The sequence below is a fragment of the Paroedura picta genome, chromosome 7 (genome assembly GCF_049243985.1).
Source record: "Paroedura picta isolate Pp20150507F chromosome 7, Ppicta_v3.0, whole genome shotgun sequence".
Taxonomy (NCBI): domain Eukaryota; kingdom Metazoa; phylum Chordata; class Lepidosauria; order Squamata; family Gekkonidae; genus Paroedura; species Paroedura picta.
In genome coordinates, this window is record NC_135375.1 from 13,958,534 (window position 1) to 13,974,999 (window position 16,466).

The 16,466-nt window shown below is 47.7% G+C and overlaps 1 protein-coding gene across 3 annotated transcripts in view; it reads left to right on the forward strand.

The window, feature by feature from the left end:
• The window catches only part of ME2 (malic enzyme 2), a 31,368-nt gene extending 15,200 nt beyond the window's left edge, over nucleotides 1-16,168 (forward strand). For all 3 annotated transcript variants that reach the window (XM_077346784.1, XM_077346785.1, XM_077346786.1), the window contains 13 exons: nucleotides 2,308-2,457; nucleotides 3,948-4,023; nucleotides 5,420-5,581; nucleotides 6,736-6,839; nucleotides 7,407-7,516; nucleotides 7,634-7,731; nucleotides 8,385-8,498; nucleotides 8,595-8,709; nucleotides 9,692-9,834; nucleotides 11,416-11,518; nucleotides 11,786-11,856; nucleotides 13,869-13,967; nucleotides 15,408-16,168. In XM_077346784.1, coding sequence (XP_077202899.1) covers nucleotides 2,308-2,457; nucleotides 3,948-4,023; nucleotides 5,420-5,581; nucleotides 6,736-6,839; nucleotides 7,407-7,516; nucleotides 7,634-7,731; nucleotides 8,385-8,498; nucleotides 8,595-8,709; nucleotides 9,692-9,834; nucleotides 11,416-11,518; nucleotides 11,786-11,856; nucleotides 13,869-13,967; nucleotides 15,408-15,572 — 1,510 coding nt within the window. In that variant the 3' untranslated portion in view covers nucleotides 15,573-16,168. The remainder of the gene's footprint in view (nucleotides 1-2,307; nucleotides 2,458-3,947; nucleotides 4,024-5,419; nucleotides 5,582-6,735; nucleotides 6,840-7,406; nucleotides 7,517-7,633; nucleotides 7,732-8,384; nucleotides 8,499-8,594; nucleotides 8,710-9,691; nucleotides 9,835-11,415; nucleotides 11,519-11,785; nucleotides 11,857-13,868; nucleotides 13,968-15,407) is intronic.
• Nucleotides 16,169-16,466: the final 298 nt, after the last annotated feature.

Here is a 16,466-nt window from a genome sequence, read left to right on the forward strand (position 1 = left end):
GACCTCTGCCTTCCAGAACACACTGACTGCACGTGTTCTGCATTTTCCCCTACAATGTGGTTACAATGTGTTTCATAGAATAGAATCATAGAGTTGGAAGGGACCTCCAAGGCCAGAAACTCACAACTACCTGCCCACCCACAGTGACCCCAATTTCAGGACCAATTTTCTACCAAAAAGCTCCAGAATTCAGCCTGGCCTGGAGGGAATTCGGAGGTTATTAAACGTTGGAGTCGCCATATAAGAAGAGTTGGGTTTTTGTACCCTGCTTTTCACTACCTGAAGGAACCTCAAAGTGGCTTCCCTTCCCTTCCTCTCCCTACAACAGACACCCTGCAAGACAGGTGGGGCTGAGGGAGTTCTGGAAGGACTGCTCTGAGAACAGCTCTAACTGGACTGTAACTAGCCCAAGGTCACCCAGCTGGCTGCATGTGGAGGAGTAGGAAATCAAGTCTGACTCTCTGATTTGATTAGAATCCGCCACTTTTAACCACGTCACCAAGCTGGTTCTTGGAAGACACTTGATAGCACTTCACACACGCACATGATTCACTTGGGGTTAGTTAATAAATGAACTCGTTTTGGCTTCATGTTCTAACAGAAGAATGGATAACTGGCTCATAAAACAGAGTTTCACACGGAATGGCTTAGGTAGGGATTGCTGCATCTTACCTTTAAACAGTGACTAACCACAGTCTCCTTAGTTTATGGTTGGAAAAGGATCACTGCAGCCCAGTCAAGTCCAAATTTCCTTGGAAGCAAATCCAAGTGAGTTCATAGGTCTATACCCAATGTAGTGAGAACAGAGCTATAGCTGCAGACCAAAGTCATTTTCACTTTAAGCACAATAAATCAATTAAAATACTAGGGACCAAGCCCGTTGCAGTCAGGAATACAACGGGTGCTAGATGGGAGGGGTGGGGTGGAAGTACTCTGCAGATGGCCTCCCCGTCCTCCCAGGAGCTGAAACGGCTGCAGGCAGCTGTTAGGGAATTCACCAGCGGGGGCAGCTCTCTCACAGCAGGGATCTGCAGCCTCCGAGCCTCAGAGAGAAGTGGAAGGAGGGGTGGTCAGGGGTAGGGGACGGAAGGCAATTGGCTGGCTGCTGGACAGACACGCAAACTGGTTGGAGGAGGAGGCAATCAGAGGTGAGACAGACTCCCTGAGTGGGTGCTAAGCGCTGAGTGACACTTAAGCCATGAGACACGCTCCTCCTCCAAGGCCTTAACAGAAGTATATTATGTGGAACAGATGTGGGTCCGTAATGCTGCATGCAAAATCTGCATTGCTTTGGACTACAGCTACTAGTCATGGTGGCTGAGAGGAGCCTCTACATTCAGAGGCACTAAGCCTCTGAATCCCAGAACCAGGAGGCAACATCAGAGGAAGACCTCGGCCTCTCTGCCCTGTGGTCGGCCCTCCAGGAGAACTGGTTGGCCACTGTGTGAGACAGAATGCTGGACTATGATGGACCTTGGTTGTGACCCACCAGGCTCTTCTTATGTTCTTATGAAGGCCTCAGCCTCTCTGCCTTGTTGTGTGAGGCAGGATGCTGGACTAGATGGACCCCTGACCTGATCCAGCAGGGCTGATGCTTTTATAGACCGCATTAAAAAGTTACTGCTATTTCAAAGGAGCTTTTGGAAGCAACTAAGTTCTGGTAGAGGTGGAAATTGCCGTCAAGTTGCAGCCAGTTGATGGTGACCCAGCAGGTGAACAGAGGTGGTTTGCCCTTGCCTGCCTCCTTGTACAGCCCCTGGTATTCCTTAATGGTCTCCTATCCAAACCAGGGCTGACCCTGCTTTGTTTCTGAGATCTGACAAGGTTAGGGTAAGGAACTAATTTCTACTCCAGTAAAAATAGTTCTTGTGTGGTGGTTCTAATCTGGTGAGCCAGGTTCGATTCCCCACTCCTCCACATGCAGCCAGCTGGGTGACCTTGGACGTCACCATCCTGTTAGAGCTGTTCTCATAGAGCAGTTCTGTCAGAGCTCTCTCAGCCTCACCTGCCTCACAGGGTTTCTGATGTAGGGAGAGGAAGGGAAGGCGATTGTAAGCCACTTTGAGTCTCCTTCAGGCAGTCAAAAGCAGGATATAAAAGCCAGCTCTTCTTCTTCTTTGCACCCCCTCCCCAATGAGACTATTAATGTGCCACAAATGTTTATGCTTTGGTCTAGTCATATGCATAATTCTTTGTATTCTTATTTTTTAAATTATTTGAATTTGGGGGAGGGATATTGGGCATTGGGCAACATCAACATCTAACCTCTCTTTCCCCCCCCTTTTGCTGCCTCTGCTTAATTTATAGATACATCTACATAATGGGGATCCAGGAAAGAAACGAGAAGTTATTCTACAGGGTGCTACAAGACGATATAGAGCGGCTAATGCCGATCGTTTACACGCCAACCGTGGGCCTCGCGTGCACCCAGTACGGACACATTTTCAGGAGGCCGAAGTAAGAGCAACTGATGTATGTTGGTGAAGTTACTGTTGAGGGCGCTTACAATTAGTTCGTTCATCCTGGAATCTCAGACGGAGAACAATTTCTCGTTTGCTCTTGCCTGCATAGAAAGCAGCTTGTACACGGAAGACATCATCTGAACAAATGAGAAACATGTAGCCATTGGTCTAAATTAGCATGCAGGCTTCACTTCCTCTTCTTTTATCAATCGAGTTCTCCGTCTTTCCTCTTTCTCTGTAGCTTCCTTCTCCCATCTGCTCTTCAGTTTCTGTTCCTTGTGTCTATTTGCCTATTCTGCTCCCTTCCATGTCTGCTGCTGTCTGAACTTGCTACTCATTTGGTTCTTTCTCTCTTGGTATCTCTTTGTAGCCCTCAGGATTGCCAAGTTACTTCCACCCTCTGGCTGGTGTTACAATCACCCACGTTGCCAACTGCCCCTTCCTCCTGAAAAGATGGATTGCAAATGGCCTGATAATTTTGTTCCTGCACAGTTAGAATGCCATGAGCATTCTGTGCCATTATGCAGCTCAGCCAATAGGAATATGTGTCCCCTCCCTAAATCCAACACAATGTAGATTAAATTGTACTTCTGCAGAATTTAACCTTTCTTTTGTGTTGCTATGAAGTATGGTGATGACGCAAGGTTTTCTAAATTTTTGTCTTATGAATTGGGAACTTCTACCCTTAATTTTTGTAGAATTCTGGGTTTATATTCTCAGAACAATAGTGGGAATGTAGTTATGCTGGGACAAATGATCCCCTCTTTAATGTCCCTAGTCTCTTCTGTTTGCTGAAGTATAGCCTAGAACAGCCTTTCTCAATCTTTTTACTGTTGAGAAACCCCTGAAACATTTTTCAGGAGTCGAGAAAACCCCAGAAATGGCGGGATCATGCAAAATATAGTTGGGAAGCAGAACTGTGAACACGCCCATCAAGGGACCTTTTCCTTCCCACCCCCTCCAGGCCCATCATTGGCCTTTTTTGGGAGGGGGGCCAGGTCACAAAACATGTGGGAGTGAAACTCGGATAGTAACTCTTCAGCCATTCAGGGAGAAGCTCTGTTTAAGATGATTCCTTTTGATCTGCACAGCCAATCAGAAGCCTTGCTGGGAACGAGCCCAACCTAGTCCTGCCCACTTTCTAAAAGCACTTGATGGGTGCCAGGAGAGGTGTTAGCCAGCACAGTGGCACCCACTGTATCATGTTAGGGACCCATGGATTATAAAGTTCTGCTCAGAATGAAGATGATGTTACTAGCTGTGATCCAGCTCAGATTAATTTTGCCCTTTCTAGCGACATGGCTTTTCATGATACGTTCGACTTTAGAGGTGTCTGTCCAGTCTTCCCAGCCGCGTCTTCTGTACATTGTCCATTGTCTTAAAAAAACAATCATAAGGTGTTTTCAAAAGCAGTTTTTTAAAGATATTAAAAAGATATGGTGTACAATGACCAACTGTCAATGTGGCCCTCTTGTGTGTTTGCAGGGGACTGTTCATTGCCATAACTGACAGGGGCCACGTTAGATCCGTCATCGGCAACTGGCCAGAAAATGATGTGAAGGTACTTCTTCCTCCTCCATGTGTTTTGCTCTTCACACCAGCCCGGATTCTTAAAAATAAGGACTTAAAAAATAAGGATGCATCTTTCCCATCTGGGATTTGGACCATAACAATCATGAATAGCTTGTGAAAGCCACTTTATCACATGCCCTGGCCAACTTGCTCTCTGCTTCTGCGTTTCTGAGGCCTAACTTCATATTGTATGATCCTTGTGTCCCATCCAGGACTTCCAACTAAATGTCTGCTCTGAGTTTCCCCACCAGGAGCAATGTTTCCCATGGTGTAGGGGCCCAATTTGGATCAAGACCAGCATGCTCAGGGAGATGGGGCTTCAGTCTGACCCTGTGCTGTTTTCTGACCAGAAATGGCTGCAGAGGGTGTTATTTGCCCCTGTTGGGCAAGTCTGTGCATGTGCCCAGTTGCCAAAGATTTCTTAGGACCAAACTGCGTCTAGTTCAGTAAGGGGACACAGTGCCATTTTAGTAGGAGTGGTTTAAGGATTTTCAGGGTTCATAGCACCAAAGCCAATTCAAGGATTCACTGGGCTCTTGCTGGGTGCAATTGCAGTTGGAGCAACCAGACCGGGGTCAGAGGGCCCCCCTTCCCACGATGGAAAGGGGTTTTACTCTGAGTGTTCTTAAAAAGAGGAAAAGAGGGAGGAAAGAGGCTACAGCCCTTCCAGGCGGGAGAAGGCACCATGTTATGGGCCCCTGGAAGCGCAGGGCCCATAACATGTGCTAACAGATTCTGCATTTTAGAGTTTTTTAATTTTGAAAAATGCCTTGGGGGTCAATCGGGCTGGGGAGTCATGTTTGGGAGCACAAAGTGGTCCTGTCTCCCCACCCACCCCCGTGCCCATTGCTGTTTTCAAATGTGGAAATAAGAATTAAAAGGCCAGGGTGGGGGCAGCACCTCATCACCCCACACTGCTGTCCCAAGCAGGATCAGGACTTGGAGGGTTTTTTGCAAAGTTAAAAAAAGAACTCTGAAATGGCTCCATGTTCTGTGGTTGCCCTGGGAGCACAGTGTCATCTAGAGCAGGGGTAGTCAACTTGTGGTCCTCCAGATGTCCATGGATTACAATTCCCATGAGTCCCTGGCAGCATTTGCTGGCAGGGGCTCATGGGAATTGTAGTCCATGGACATCTGGAGGACCACAGGTTGGCTACCCCTGATCTAGAACACAAGATCATAAAAGAAGCCATATTGGATCAGGCCAATGGCCCATCTGGTCCAACACTCCATTCACACAAAGGCCAAAACACGGGTGTCTTATTTGGGCCTAAATCCCAGGAGGGCATATGAGTTTAGGGAAAGTCAAAGACAAAAGTGTTCTGTGCCTTACAGCTTCGACTTTCAAAACATGAGACTGACAAATAATTTTTTTCTCTTTGAAGGCTGTTGTTGTCACTGACGGGGAGAGAATCCTGGGCCTTGGAGACCTGGGGGTGTACGGAATGGGGATCCCCGTCGGGAAGCTCTGTCTCTACACAGCCTGTGCTGGCATCCGGCCTGATAAATGCCTCCCTGTGTGTATCGACGTCGGAACGGACAATCAGGTAAGTTAAAACGTTCTTCGTTTGGAAGTGCCGTTGAGGCTTTTGCTTACCCCAAAATATTAGGGCGTGCTTCCTAGCGGTTCTAATTCTTGCTGAACCGAGAAGCGTTGTTTTTGGCTGAGCTCAAAGATTTGTCAGAGAACTCACTGAATCGTTTCGCTTTGTAAACAGAAGAGAGCACTTGTTCAGGACCCCAGTGGCCTGGGCTGGATTGTTCAGCCTGATGGACAATATACATGATTTCCCCTTTCCTCCATTTCACCCTCCCACCAGCCCTGTGGATTAGGTTAGAACCGAAGGAGAACTGTTCCAAGTCACCCAATCCACTTCATCGGCTGAGCTGGGATTTTGAACCCAAGTTATAGTTGGGGGTTCTAACTGCTGTACCACACTGCCTCTGTGGTGTTACATCATCTGCACTGGTTACCAGTCTGTTTCCCGATCAAGTTTAAAGTATTGGTTTTAACCTTTAAAGCTATACACGGCTTGGGCCCGGTCTATCCGTGGGACTGCTTGTCTGCACATACCCCCCCTGCAGGGCACTCTGCTCTGCAGGTATGAATCTTTTGGTGGTCACGGGACATTCACCTGGCCTTGACCAGGGTGGAATGAGCTGGTGGATTGAGCTCCCGGAAGCGCTAAGGGCCCTGTCGGAGTTACCAGCTTTCCGCAGGGCCTGTAAGGGCTTTCCGCAGGGCTTTTCCGGCAGGCGTATGGTTGAGGCCGGGCTGTGGTCCCAGAGATACCATCAGGGGATCCCCTAACCAATGAGATCAGGACCCTAATGAAAGAGCTCTGGATTGCAAGCTGGACAGGGAAGGTTAATTTATTGAATTACCATCTTTTATGTCTGGGGATTTTAAAGGTGGTTGTTTTATTCTTTTATTGTAAACCGCTGCGAGTCTTTGAGAGTGGTGGTATGTAAGTTAAACTATAAAATAAATAAATAAATATTTGTGGTGTTCGAGATGCAGATACTTTCTTCCAGCCGTCGGTTTTGTGGCACCGCAGAGTCAGGATCATGTTGGTTTGATTGGTGTCAGGGATGTCAAGGGAGCTGTCCCTGCCATTGGAAGAGCTGATGGAGTTATACTGTGACCTTTCACCCTTGGCTGCTGATAACCCAACTCTTCTTTTCTCCATCTTTCCCCCAGACTCTTCTGCAAGACCCATTCTATATGGGGCTCTACCAGAAGCGGGACCGATCGCAGCTTTATGATGAACTCATTGACGAATTTATGGAGGCCATTATAGACAGGTATAAATTTATTTATGCACCTTTCTCATTGAGACGCCAGGTGGATTACACTCTGTCAGTCAAGGCAGTCAGCCTGGTGATGTGTCTAATAACGAGAATTGCAGGGTTTTGAGTTCCAGCTGTTCTCTGAACAAAGCAAAAGCCAGACCTGTTAAAAGCAGAACATAGTACAACACCACAAGAAAACCTGGTTAGTTATGTATCACAGTTCTACCTCTGTTGGATTCTGCTTTTTCCGCATTGCTGTGATCGGATAGCCTTGTATCATCTGTATTTTAAATGTCAACCTAAAGCCGGCTTGGTGTAGAGAGTTAAAAGCAGCGGCCTCTAATTTGAAGAGCCAGGTTTGATTCCCTGCTCTTCCGCATGCAGCCAGCTGGATGACCTTGGGCTAGTCACAGTCCTGTTAGAGCTGTTCTCACAGATCAGTTTTCTCAGAGCTCTCTCTGCCCTACCTACCTCACAGCGTGTCTGTTGTGGGAAGAGGCGATGGGAAACTGCTTTGAGACTCCGGGTGGTGGAAAGTGGGATATAAAACCCAACTCTTCTTTTTTCCGTGTCTTCCAGGTACGGCCAAAGCACACTCATTCAGTTCGAAGACTTTGGAAACCACAATGCTTTCCGCTTTCTGAGGAAGTACAGGGAGAAATACTGCACCTTCAATGACGATATCCAAGGTAGACGGTGCCCTACTGGCCTCTTAGATGTCTCTTGGCACAATCTGGTTAGACTCTGCTGTCTTTTTTGCACTTGGCTTGATTTGGCCCCTCTCAGAGGTTTCTTTTCTTCTGTAGGGACGGCTTCAGTGGCCTTAGCTGGCTTGCTGGCGGCCCAGAAGGTTATTGGTAAGCCGCTCACAGAACACCGGATCTTGTTCCTTGGTGCAGGAGAGGTAAGCACCGTTGGGCTCGTGGTCAGACTTGAGGGCCAAATGTACACAAACACACACAAATCTGCCTTATACTGAGTCAGACCATTAATCCATCAAAGTCAGTATTGTCTACTCAAACTGGCAGCAGTTCTTCAGGGTCTCAGGTGGATGCATTTCATATCACCTACTGCCCGGTTCTTTCCTACTGGAGATGCCAGGGATTGAACCTGCAACCTTCTGCATGCCAAGCAGATGCTCTGTCACTGAGCACAGCGCCTCCTTGAACCTCATGGCATTCTGGGAGCTGACCTTGAATACATCCAGGGGAAGGTTCCATGGGCCAGGATTGGTAGTTTGTCCAGCGTGATGGCCATCGTCGCTGTGGGGCTCACTGACACATTTTCTGGCACCAACAAAGTGCTCTTAGGAAGTGGGTGGGGCCAGGTAGGGCTTTAGTCCTGCAAGGCTGTGGCAATCATTTGATGGTTGGCTTCACGTCCTGTGGCAGCCATTTTGCTGCTGTGCCCGCCATGCTGTAGCAGAATTCCAGATGTGTCCCCAGGGTCTGAAAGGTAGGGGGAACCTGTGCTAGATGATTGATCTGCCAGAACCTCCATGAGTTAACAGCTCTGAAAAAAAATTACACCTTCTCAAATTTCTGTCATGTCACACAGGCGGCCCTCGGAATTGCAAATCTGATTGTCATGGCGATGGTGGAAGGGGGGCTTTCCCCAGAAGAAGCTCAGAAGAAGATATGGATGTTTGACAAATTTGGCTTGCTTGTTCAGGTGAGGCTCCCTGTTTCGTGTTGGAAGGTCATGAGCTGTCCCTCTCCTCTTGTCTCGGTTTTGATCGTCGGAAGTTCTTTGCTTTAAAACTTTTAGGACCGGGAACAAAAAGTGGACCCCAACCAAGAACCCTTCTGTCACCCAGCCCTGGACGAGGTGCCCAAGACCTTCCTAGATGCGGTGAACATCCTTCAACCTTCTGCTATTATCGGTGAGTTGGTTCCAGGGGTTTCTATACCAATTTATTGCTCTGGGGCTGGTGGCAGATGGGTTTGGATGCTTAAGGAGATTTGGGTTTTAGGTCTAGGCTAGCCCCATTTCGGAAGGAAGCAAGGTCAGCCCTGGTCAGCATTTGGATGGGAGACCCCCAAGGAATACCAGGATCACAACAGGGAGATTATGAAGCAATATGCTTTGGCAGTTATATACAGGGATTTATTTCTTTTGCACTGTTCTGGTGTCAGCCGTAATAAGTGTACATATATAGAAGATGAAGAAGAGTTGGTTCTTATTTGCCGCTTTTCTCTACCCGAAGGAGTCTCAAAGCGGCTTACAGTCGCCTTCCCTTCCTCTCCCCACGACAGACACCCTGTGAGGCGGGTGAGGCTGAGAGAGCCCTGATATTCCTGCTCGGTCAGAGCAGTTTTATCAGTGGTGTGGCGAGCCCAGGTCACCCAGCTGGTTGCATGTGGGGGGAGTGCAAAATCAAACCCAGCTTGCTGGATTAGGAGTCCGCACTCCTAACCACTACATCAAGCTGGCTCTCTTGATGAACATCCAGAAGAGGCTGGCCTCCTTGCCCTGGGAATCCATCCTCCAAAGTTGAATAGCTTCCTGTAAAAGGAGGCAGCTTTTAAAACATGTTTAAGTCTACGCTTGATCTATAATTCAGTGTTTTAACTGATTTTTAATTGTTTTAACTTTGATGATATACCCCCTGAGCCGAAGAGGGAAGGGCGGAATATAACATAACATTATTACTATTTATTGGGGGAGCAAAGACTGCTCTTCAAAGGGTCCAGACATCCTTTGATGCCCTATTTAGCCAGCTGAGTTGACAGTGTTGGTAAACAGCTCTGAGGCATGAGGATGATACCCGATGAAGATTTTTTTCCCCCTCCCCGGAAAATGTTCTGATTTTTCCTTTTAAAATGCCATTCTTTTCCCCTTCCCCGTCTTCCAATCCGTTCCAGGTGTTGCAGGCGCTGGCCGTCTCTTTTCCCACGATGTGATCCGAGTGATGGGCACCATCAATCAGAGACCAATAATATTCGCCCTGAGCAACCCTACTGTGAAAGCTGAATGCACTGCTGAGGATGCATATACGTTAACAGAGGTAGATTTTAGTTATATATATTAATTAGTGGATTTTCCGTGGTCATTTGCCTCTGCTGCTCCCTAATTTGAGTTCCAGATTGGATAATGTTTCTTCCCTTTTCTGATTGGACCTTGCTGTATCTGTATCCTGTGAGACGTTGGGTCCTCTGCCCTCTCTTGTCATCTTTATGCAACCAGATCCATTTCAAGCACTAACAAGGTGGTTTTCTGTATTCTATTGCTATAGGGGTTTTTCCCTATTCCGCATGTGTTTGCTCCCTCTACTGGTTGATTTGATGTTAGACACCTGTATGTCCATCTTATCTCCCTGTAGGTTTTTTATTCCGGAAGTAAAACAATGTAATGTTGAATTGGCCACCAGAGGGAACAAAACATGCCCAGAACAACTCCCCTTCCCCCCACATAAGCAAGGAAAGTGAGAATGTGAAAAAACCCACAGATTCACACTTGAATAATTTTATTATGGATATTTTTCTCTGCTAAGATGCCCCACTTCCGCTGCCATTTATAAATTTTGTTAGAAAAAGTGTCTGCAAAATGATTTTACACTCTGTGCTTTTGATGAAATGGGGCTTGATTCTCACGAGTTTTCTCTGCAATGACAGTCTAAAGGCTCCTGCTTATGTTTACTGCACCAGGCTGGGCAGTTCCCTTTTAGAGACTGTGAGGTGGTTGACATTAAGAAAGATTGAATGGATTATGGCAGGGGTCTGCAGCATGGTGCCTGTGAATACCACTGCACTTGTTGGCACTTTTCCTGGTGCCCACCAAGTAGGTGGTTCTTTTGCCCAGCAGGGTTTCTGATTGGCTGTGCAGATTAAAAGGTACCCTTTTAAATAGTTTCTCCCTGCAATCTTGAAGACTTGCTATGAGACCTGTTGTAATCTTGCTCCTTGACAATATGGGGTCGGCTCCATCTCCTGCAACAGCTGTGTTTTGAATGTGCCCACCACCACCCTCTGCCAAAATTCCTAAGGTACCCATAGGCTCAAAAGGGTTGTGGGCACTTGGCTTAAGCTCACCCATTGGATCCTTACCTGAGTCGGGATTCGAACCTGGATCCCCCAAATCTTAGTCCAACACTCTAGCCCGGCTGTTTAGAATCCTAGACCCTGACTGAGTTCTCCATTTTTCACATCTCCTACCATTTAGAATCATAGAGTTGGAAGGGGCCATAGAGGCCATCTAGTCCAACCCCCTGCTCAACGCAGGATCAGCCCTAACCATCCTAAAGCATCCAAGAAAAGTGTGCATCCAACCTTTGCTTGAAGACTGCCAATGAGGGGGAGCTCACCACCTCCTTAGGCAGCCTATTCCACTGCTGAACTACTCTGACTGTGAAAATCTTTTTCCTGGTATCTAGCCTATATCGTTGTACTTGAAGTTTAAACCCATTACTGCGTGTCCTCTCCTCTGCAGCCAAGGAGAGGACACTGGAACTGGAGGTGCTGGGGATTGAACCTGGGACTTTCCGCATGCCAAGCAGATGCTCTGCCACTAGGCCACAGTGAAGATTCCAGTGTGCATGCTTGCAGAATTGACTTCTGATTATGTCCTTTCCTCTCTTCCTGTCTAACAGGGGCGTTGCCTCTTTGCCAGCGGCAGTCCGTTCGAGCCAGTGAAGCTGGACGACGGCCGAGTCTTCAAACCGGGCCAGGGAAACAATGCTTACATATTTCCAGGTGAGAGCTTAAATCCACCTTGTTTCTTTCCTACAGCTCTGACTAGGCGACCGTGAACCGCTTCAACCTGTAAGAAGCACAATGCCTTGTTTGTTGGAGGTACCTTCTGCTGGCTATTCTAACTCTGCGTGCAGGAAGATCTGGGAAGGGAAGAGTTAAGAGGATTTTTTTCACTCGGGTATACTTGGCAGTTCTCTTCCCCTCCCCACTGGTTAGATGCTAAGCGGCATAAAACTCCAATAAATTAATTAAATGATTGCCTTTTAGGTATCGCTCTTGCGGTTGTGCTCAGCAGTGTCCGGCATATTAGTGATCAAGTCTTCCTGGAAGCTGCAAAGGTTGGTGGTTTTCTGTGGGGATGATGGGTGCTTGTAAGGGCTGTACGTAATATCACAGGGCCTTCATATGCAAAGTCTTTGTCCAAGGTTTGGTTCTTTGCCCCAGCTTGAACACCATGGGGAGACTGTTTATCCCCCTGCCCCCACTTCTTCAGAGTGTTGTGGTGCTTCCACACACCTCAGGGGTTTTCCCCTCCTTTTTCCTGCGATCTTTCCCAGATCTGTGATAGATCACAGCTAAGCCAACATGGACAATCCAACCCGCAATACTGCTGTTTCCCCTGGCTTGGGTCTCCTTTGGCTGTCATTTCCCCCTCTGCCACAAGAGGGCTCTCTAAACAACTGACAATGGAATGTCATTATAGTGTTATAGCTATCTGGATGTCGGGTTCTCTGATTTACCACTTTTCATTAAGATACCCCAGTGGTCTAGCCCAGTGGTTCTCAACTTGGGGGTTGGGAACCCTTTGGGGGTCTAACGACCCTTTCACAAGGGTCGCGGCAGGGCGAGCAGCTTGGTCGGGGGTGGGGGGTGGGGCGCTGCCACTGTTGCCGCTGCACCTGAAGGCACCTGCCAATTTATAACCAGTTTATATACAGTCATGAACAATGGATCTTCACGCCATTGGTCAGTTTTGGTTTCAGTCACGTGGTCAGCTGTGCATGTGTTGAACATAAGAATTAACACCTATAAAAAAAATTAAGTACATGGTACATGGATTTGTGGGCAGGGTGCCATATGGAGGATGGAGCAGAGTTGTTCTCTCTTGCCCCAGAGGGACAGACCAGAACGAATGGGATGAAATTAATTCAAAAGAAATTCCTTCTAAACATCCGGAAGAAGTTCCTGACAGTTAGAGTGGTTCCTCAGTGGAACTGGCTTCCTCAGGAGGTGGTGGGTTCTCCATCTTTGGAGATTTTTAAACAGAGGCTGGAGAGCCATCTGACGGAGAGGCTGATTCTGTGAAGGCAAAGGGGTGGCATATTACAGTAGATAAGCAGTAGATAAGTAGATAATACTTCTTTACACAGAGAGGGCTTAAAATCTGGACTTCACTGCCGGGAGAATGTAGGAATGGCCACAGGCATAGGCTGCTTTAAAAGGGGATTAAAGCTCTTCCACCAAGCATCTAGTTGGGGCCGGTGATCCTAATAGCATCAAACGGACTACCCCCCCAGAAAGAATGTCCCCTGCATTGGTGGTACTGATATGTTGAGATGTTAATCCTGTGATTTATTTATTGCTTTTAAGGTTTTTAATATCCATGTTTTATTGATGCATGTTGTACACTGTCCTGAGCCACATGTAAACCATCAAATGCTAATAACAGTCATTAGAGTCATGGAGGTTAAGTCTTTCATTGGCTACTAGCCAGGGTGTCTGAAAGGAGGAACCTCCATGTTCAGAGTCACTAAACCACTGAATCCTAGAGCCAGGAGGCAACATTAGGGGAAGGCCTCGGACTCTCTGCCCTGTTGTTGGTCCTCCAGAGGAACTGGTTGGCCACTGTGAGACAGGATGCTGGACTAGATGGTCTGATCCAACAGGGCTCTTACATTCTTATGAAGGTCTCAGTCTCTGTGCCCTGTTGTTGGCCCTCCAGAGGAACTGGCTGCCCACTGTGTGAGACAGGATGCTGGACTAATTGGACCACTGGTCTGATCCAGGAGGGCTCTTATGATGTTCTTATCAAGTCCTCAGCTTCTATGCCATGTTGTTGGCCATCCAAAGGAACTGGTAGGCCACTGTGTGAAACAGGATGATGGACCAGAGGGATCTCTGGTTTGGTCCAGCAGGGCTCTTCTTAGGTTCTTATGAAGGCCTCAGGCTCTCTGCCCTGTTGTTGGCCCTCCAGAGGAACTGGTTGGCCCCTGTGAGAGACAGGATGCTGGACTTGATGGACCACTGGTCTGATCCAGCAGGGCTGTTCTTACATTCTTATAACTTAGGAGCTCAGACTTGGCATGTGGCTATGCTGTCTTTAAAAATATTGTTTTCTCTGCCTTTCAAGACGTTGACTGCACAGCTGAGTGAGGAAGAGCTCGCCCAGGGGATGCTGTACCCCCGGCTCAGCAACATCAGAGAGGTTTCCATTAACATCGCTGTTAAAGTAAGTATGGACTTCAAAGGGTAACAGAGAGAAGATGTCCAAAAAGAAGTTCCACTCACCAGCAGTCATCCGAACATCAGGGGCTGAAGGGTGGGAGGGATATTCAGTTATTTTGGTAATCAGAAATGTTTCCACGGAATAAGCATGAACATTTTGTTCTACTTGCTTGGAGAGGATTTAGCTAATAGCCCAGCTAGCTCAAGGGGAACTTCTGCCCAGAGAGGCAGCTTTCCTCTGGATACCAGATGGAAGGCAGACCAGCTTCTTTAAGCCACAACCTGTGCGCTTCTGAAGGTCAAAAACAGGCAAGATGCTGGGAAGCCTGGGAATGAAAGGTCACTACTACAAGATGCAGTTGTGGCCAGTGGCTTAATTGGGTTTTGAAATGGAATCAGATGGACCTTTGGAGGGAGAAGTCTATTGTTAGCTATTGACCCTGATCAGACTTCCATGGTCTTGACTCAGAATTCCTGCAATTGTCAGATTCTTGGAACAGCAGGTCCACCTCTTTGGGGTTGGGGGATTGTCAGCAAGTTGGAATTTGCTCAACTAAGTAGATGTTGGTTTGATCCTGCAAGGAACCCTCTGCCCATTTTCAAAGAAAGAAAAAGATGTACAGGGTTTTTTTGTCTAATTTATTTATTTATTGAATTTCTGTATCGCCCTCCCATAAGGTTTCAGGGCGGTTTACATATAAAACATCATGAATATACATAGAAATCCAGTGATAGTAACATAACAGTGTTTCCAAAATTGAACGTAACAAATTGTAACAAAATGGTGTAACAGATTCACAGTGTGACAACAGCTCTCAACTTTTAACATGATCCTGTGAGTGGTCAGCATGGCTCAGATCATGGAGGGGATGTTTGGGGGACCAATAGATGTTGTTGAGTCGGACGGCCTCAAACAAATGCCTGGTGGAGGAGCTCCCTTCTACATGCTCTTTGGAATTGTGGTAGATCAGGAAGGGCCCTGATCTCCTCGGGGAGCTCGTTCCACCAGGTGGGAGCCAGGACCGAGAAGGCTCTGGCCCTGGTTGAGGTCCAGTGTGCTCCTTTGGGGCCAGGGATCACTAACCAGTTGGTGGTGGCAGGGCATAGGGCTCTTTTGGGGAGTATAGGCAGGGAGGCGGTCTCTCAAATACACTGGGCCCAGACTACGTATTGCCTTGAAGGTAATTACCAAAACCTTAAGCCTGATCTGAAATTCAACTGGGAGCCAGCGGAGTTGTTGGAGTGCAGGCCGGATGTGGGATCTCCACAGTGTGTTTGTGAGGATCCTGGCTGCAGCATTTTGGACCAGTTGCAGTTTCCAGATCAGGGTTAAAGGCAGGCCTGCACAGAGCGAGTTGCAGAATTCTAGTCTGGAGGTGACCGTCTTGTCTTTTTAATCCCCAAGGATGAGCAAAACAATAATTGGTCGTTTCCTCCCCTTCAGGTGATGGAGTTTTTGTATGCCAACCACATGGCTTTTCATTACCCCGAGCCTAAGGACAAGAACAAGTACATCCGGTCCAACGTCTGGACCCATTCGTACGATTCCTTCCTGCCTGACTTGTATGACTGGCCAGCGTCTATATCATACCCCCCGAAAATGCAGTGACTTTGCCTCCGGGTGAATTCCTCAGGTCGCTTCTGAATTCCGCAGGGAGGCCCCTCCTCGGAGCACTTTCCGGATCATAAGACTCGGCACTGACTTTTTAAATTTTTCTTCCAAACGTCCTCTGCATCCAGCCCTCCAGTTTCTCACCGTGTGGATTACATCGGACAGCGGAGACCTGGATTCTCACAGATGGACTAACTTGATGCAGAAAGTTGCTTTAGATACGTCTGAGTTCGCTTCTACGACCCACGTGTGACAAAGACAATTTAGCCGCATACGGGGGATCCTGAACTTTTTCTTGGCATCTCATCTTAGGCCTCATTTTGTATGTCTGGCAGAATCAAAATGGAGGGGCTTTTTCTAGATTTACGTCCCTTTGAGCTATAGATGGCAGGTTGTGTATTTGAATGGTTCTCCTGTGCATGTAGGGAAATTGGCATTTCGGAGAGAAGGGTGTGGCTTGAGTTCCTGGCATTCGGTTTTTCTACTGGCAGGGAATTCGTTTTGCCAAATGTTCAGATATTCAGCCTCTGCTCTCAGCCTAAAGTAGCACAGCCTAGAACAGGGGTAGTCAAACTGCGGCCCTCCAGATGTCCATGGACTACAATTCCCAGGAGCCCCCTGCCAGCATTCGCTGGCAGGGGGCTCCTGGGAATTGTAGTCCATGGACATCTGGAGGGCTGCAGTTTGACTACCCCTGGCCTAGAAGAACCTTTTACTGCACAGCCTTTTCTCTCTGTACAAATGGACCATGTTCTTCCTTTCCGGAGGGTCTCCCTTTTGTGCACTGGTTTCCTTTTGCGGTCCTTTTGGACCTTCGAGTTGTCAGATAGGCTGGATTTGTGACAATAGTCAAAGGCAGACTAGCCCAGAAAGGGGATTTGTTTCTTCCCC